The sequence below is a fragment of the Cetorhinus maximus genome, chromosome 17, assembly GCF_964194155.1.
Source record: "Cetorhinus maximus chromosome 17, sCetMax3.hap1.1, whole genome shotgun sequence".
NCBI lineage: Eukaryota > Metazoa > Chordata > Chondrichthyes > Lamniformes > Cetorhinidae > Cetorhinus > Cetorhinus maximus.
This window is the reverse complement of record NC_135895.1, coordinates 94737990-94743241: the sequence shown is the minus strand read 5'-3', so window position 1 is coordinate 94743241 and position 5252 is coordinate 94737990. Positions and strand designations below refer to the sequence as shown.

The 5252-nt window shown below is 40.6% G+C and overlaps 1 protein-coding gene across 1 annotated transcript; it reads right to left on the bottom strand.

Moving 5' to 3' along the window:
* Window positions 1-402: 402 nt before the first annotated feature.
* On the bottom strand, window positions 403-5252 carry LOC144692784 (doublesex and mab-3 related transcription factor 3, truncated-like). The gene is made up of 2 exons (XM_078561865.1): window positions 4655-5252; window positions 403-1376 (listed from the first exon to the last, which is right to left on the bottom strand). Exons 1-2 carry the CDS (start codon window positions 5049-5051, stop codon window positions 502-504), a joined length of 1272 nt encoding a protein of 423 aa, XP_078417991.1. The 5' UTR covers window positions 5052-5252; the 3' UTR covers window positions 403-501.

Below are 5252 nucleotides of genomic sequence, written 5' to 3'. Positions count from 1 at the left end.
GTATGTCCTGTGTTTTTGATCAATAATTCTCAGTAAACTAGTTTGAATATCACAACATCAATGGCACTTATACAATAATTTTGCATTTAAATTCTGGTATATCTTAGTGCTATGTTTTAAATCCAATAAATGAATGGAATTTGTGTTCGATATACCAAACTGTTGATTAGTTTAAAAAAGGTGCACTTTATTTCCCTTTTACTTGATTTAATCTGAAACAAATTATAGTGAAGTTGTCTTATGATCATTAAGTTCAAGAATCACTTCTGAGCTAACATAATCTAGTTTTGTTTTAATGAGATCAATTTCTAAACAAAATGAACATTTCTCACATTGACTATTACAGGGAGAGGTTGTTACAGGTACTTAGAATGGACATCTATCATACAATGTCCATTTCAGGATTTCCTTTGTAAGTGTGTTTTTTTTAAATCCAGTCCCAACATTAATTCTGAAAGTTTAACAGAGCAGGCCCAGAGAATCTGCTTGAAATCCATGTTGCTAATTTTTACCTTCTTGCCTTTCTTCCAGAGCTTTCAAAGATTTTTCTGCCAGTTTCCCATCACAGACAGATGATTTTTGGGAAGTCTCATTTGGGGCAGGTAGGATCATTGTGGTGCTGCCCAACAGGGCACTAGTAGAATGAGCCAGGGAAGTAAACTGTTGCCTTAGGCTAGGGTGCTGGAAGGTCATGGTGCTCCACAGGGCAAACTCACTGGAAACAAAGGGATGAGATCCAGACAATGTTGGTCTGAAAAGGGTTGGCACTGGGTAGTGACTGGGTTGTGGAATTGTCTGATTGACATTGGGCAAGCTTGCCACAACACTATGGCTGTTTGGGGATACCTGGAAGGGATCGGATGGGGACCTAAAAGCAGAACTCAGAGACCAAGCTGTCGAGGATAAAGGATAGTGACCAGTGTTGTAGTCAGCTATGTCCTTGGAGGTCTGTGGTTTACTGGAACTCTTCGAACTCTCAGATCGCCTAGTGGTACTGGTCAGTAAGGTTTCAATAGCTGAAACCAAATCATTGCTGCAACCTTTCAGCACCAACTCCAGCACAGACAGTTTCTGATTCGGAAATACCTTGGCCAGAACCTCTATCGGGGGCGTTTTAGATTTTCCTGAAGGAGCCACGTCCTTCAGCACATCTTCGGACTTCAAGAACTTCCTGATGTCATTGAAATGATCTCTGGCGGCACCTTTAACCTGTTTGTTTTCCTTCCTCCGCTCTATGTCATTGCTGGACTCTAGGAGGGGCAACGGTAAATCGCTGTTTTGGGTATCTGTGGATGAAACGGCCTCTTCTACCTCACTTTCCGTAATCTTCATTTGGTTCTTCTCATCAGCCTTCTCCTCGACAGCTTCATATTCATCTGACAATAAATAGGTATAATACTTTAATTAGAGCTTTGTAGTGAATGAATGATTTGCATCGTTGAGCATACTAACATACAGGAATATGTTTCTCAAAATATTTTTTGGGGGGAATTACTTTTCTCCAAGTGTAGACCTAGGTCAACTTTAAACTTGGGTGCTGAACTCTTGAAGCATTCACGTTCACACCTTATATCCCTCCATGAAATGGAGAAGGCAGATATATGGCGAGGTGGGTGGGTCCACTGAATTAGTGCTTCGAACAATGTTCCCGTTCAATCAACGTAATGTGCTGTACGCATTGGTCTTGGGTAACGAAACAAAATGACTTTAAAACCTGTACATAAACTCCCCAATATATCCTTAAGACTATTCGCCTCTTTATTTTTGTATGTGCACGCTATAATTTTCAAAACATATCAGGATTTTACGGCACACAATGAGGTTATTCAGTCCATGGTACCTGTAAGAGCTCTGATACGATTTGTACAAGTTTAGCATTACTTTGCTTTTGTACTATATTCCCCTGTATAAAACCTAGGTTTCCATATACATTTTCACTGCGTTATCAGGTTGTCATTCCACTTTTGTACATTTGAACCTCGAAGTTTATCTGCACCTGTATTATTTTCAAAGTTTTATAACTTTGCATATGTCCTCTCTATTCTCCCACCCTCAAGTGTGACAATTCCAATTTCGCCGCACTCAGTTACATCCGATATCTATCCGCTCAATCTACCAAAACAATGTACTTCTCGTGACTTTAAGAACTTATTTTAAAGATTGTCAGATTCCAGTACATGTTAATTCACATCCATTTAAAGTTCATACAAAAAGTAAAAGATCTGGAGTCAAATATTTCACAACCTATTGTCACAGAAACAGACCCGCCGCAAGTTTTTGCAGTTGGAATGCCTGGTTATTTTTAAAACTTAGATAACATCTTATATTTGAAATAAGAAAAATGGAGTTTATTTAAGGAAAATCTGCGCTCCTAATAGGAGGTTTTTAAAAAACTCTGTTGCAGGTGTAAGGACACTAACATAAGTCTTACTTTGAGTTTCAACTTTAAACAGAACTTAGCTCCGAATCCCACCGAAAGAACGACCTTGGATTTGTCTTAAAAAAATCACCCGGCAATTTAGTTGAAGTTTAAGGATAAAATAACTCGATATTTACACGACAGTTTTTTTTTTCCATTGTAACTCGGAGATCCCAATGAGGATTAACTTCCATTTGTTTTCAAAGTTTAATATTTTGTGAATTATGGAAATGTAATTATTTACATTCAAATGTAAATCGCATTGACTGGAGCAATGAGTGAAAGTATAAATAAATCTTTGACATCCTAAAACAGGTTACAACCTGATGGGTCTTACAAAGGAGTCCGTTTCCCATTGTTAATACAACCACAGCATCATAACTTATTCCGAGAGCTTCACTTGTCATCCTTTTAGAGCTACCACAAATTCTCCCTAGCCAAATGTTTAATTATTAACTCGGAAAATAAAAAACCGTCCATCAGCTCCCAAACATAGCACAGCAACGTTCTGAATGCGGAGTTTAAAATATCTTAAATAAATTAAGCAGGCGTCGTTAGAAAATCTTTACAAAATGCCAATAAGGATCAGTTTCTCTTTATATTTTAATTCTGTAAATGGCACGATGTGATAAAGTGTCACTGAAGTAGTCATGTACGGTTTAATTGGAATAACAGAAGTCCATAAAAGTGCCGGTTGTTTTTTTTTCCCTTTTAAGAAATACCTCGAAATTATCCCAGCAGCAGGTCTCTCTTTGTTTCACTTGTAACCAGGCAATTTGATCCCTTAATCCCTGTGCTCTGCAGTGATTAATCACGTCCCTGGGGCTGAAACGGTAAACGCGGGTCATCCAAACAGATCAATCCCCCTTTTCACCCCTGCACAATTATCATAACCAGAGTCTTATGGCTTTGAACTATCCGGCTCTTTGATTTGTTATGTTAAGAATTAACATGGAAAAACAAGCAGGAAGCCAATTTGCAGTAAGAATAATCAGACGCTTAAGTGTTCGTAGAAAAGGGGATAACAAGTGTGGCTTGCTTTGCCAGTGATTGTTCAGTTAAAATAGCTTCCAGATTGCTGCAGTCGATGCATATTGTGCCGCTCCTTCTCTCCGCTCATTAAACTGAAATGTGTGTTCCTACCGCTTATTGGACACAGGTAATTCATGCTCACGTAGCCATGAAATCGTTTTCAAGTATTTTTGTGATAGCTAACCTTGGTAAGTTGAACAAAGTTAGTCTCCTGTCAAATCACCTTCGACTTGATGAAGGTGAAGAGACCTAACGGGGTGGCTGCTAAGCCCTGAATGTGATTGATTTCCCATAAAAGTTGGCATTTTTGGCGGCAAAAATATTAAGATGCTTATTAAATAAACCCAACATTTCGGCGTCCGCCGTTACGGCGGTTTGGTTTTTGAATTACGCTGAACAAACCCAGCGGTCATTTGCCGAAGCTTGCGCCCAGATGAACCGGATTGCCTGGGCACCATGCACATCGGGAAATTAGTCCGATTGGAAAGTGTAAAGGAAACCCGCCCGATTTTCCGATCCAATGCACCCAGGCGCAGATTTTGGCAACGTCTCCCTTACAAATGCCCCCACAGAGAAACAAAATTATCCCATTTTGTAGTCTCCCATTCTTGGAACCGATCCCAGTCGCAGGATAACAATGCAGCAACCTGCCAATTGTTGGAATGGGTACAACAAGCAGGGGACAGAGAATATAGTAAACGCCCATTCTCGGAATAGATACAACAAGCTGGAGAGCATAAATATCAATTGTATTAAGTAGTTCCTTGCCTACCTGACGGTAATTGCATTTTAAAAATATTTCTCATGGGGTGTGAGACCTTTGGAACATTCTGAGGCCTGAATGCGCTGTATCAATGTTTAGCTTTTTTTTTTGCCTTTATTAGGGAGGTGATAGTTGAAAAGACTTTAATGAAAGAATGTCTTAGTTACTTTGCCAACGAAAGCAACAAGAAAATATCCACTGTTTAAATTCAGAGTGGGAACCACAGAAGTTGTGGAGCGCCTCACACGAGGAGTTAAAGAAAAACCCGACTGGCGTTTAATATTGGGCCACTGCACTATTGTAGTAGTTTATAGGCAAAATATGTATTACTGTCAAAGGAACATTATGTGAGCTTTTCTTGCTTGTAATTTCAGGCTGTTCAAATACACAGAGCTGTTTAAACCCTTGAGGCGTTTCTAATCTCTGCTGAATGTTCTTACCCGGTTGCTGACAAAGTAGAGAGTCCGCAGGTGTCATCTCCTCTGCTCTGTTGCTGCCTCTACCTGCTGAGTACAGGCTATCGGAAAGCGCGGAGTCCTCGACTCTCTCAGGGGCTGAATACATGGCTCGGTAATTCTCGGGAAGGACCAGATTGCAAGGATTCTCGTTGCTTTGTTGCCTCCTGAGAGCCACCTGCGCGGCCATGACCCGCTGCCTTTCTAGGATAAGGATGCACTTGTCGCAAGTGCAATCCTTGAAGCGACAGTACCGTTTGTGCCCTTTCAGCCAGGACAACACCCCGTGGTTCCGACACCGAGCGCACTTGGGAGTTCTCTGAGATGGTCCTCGGGAAGACGCCGTGGGTACATACAGATACGGAGGACCATAGCTATTCATGGTAATCACTTTAAAGTTGGGAGTTTCGTGTTTTTGCAACACCAAGGGCCGATTCTTCCCCAGTTCCTTTTTTTGGAAGATGAGAATTATATTGAGGCAAATAGTGCAGCACTGGAACAAGCGCAAACCTGATTTCAAGAGCAAGAGCGCGATTCATGTATATCCCAGCTGCACTGCCTCGATGTTTATAAGCAGTTATTT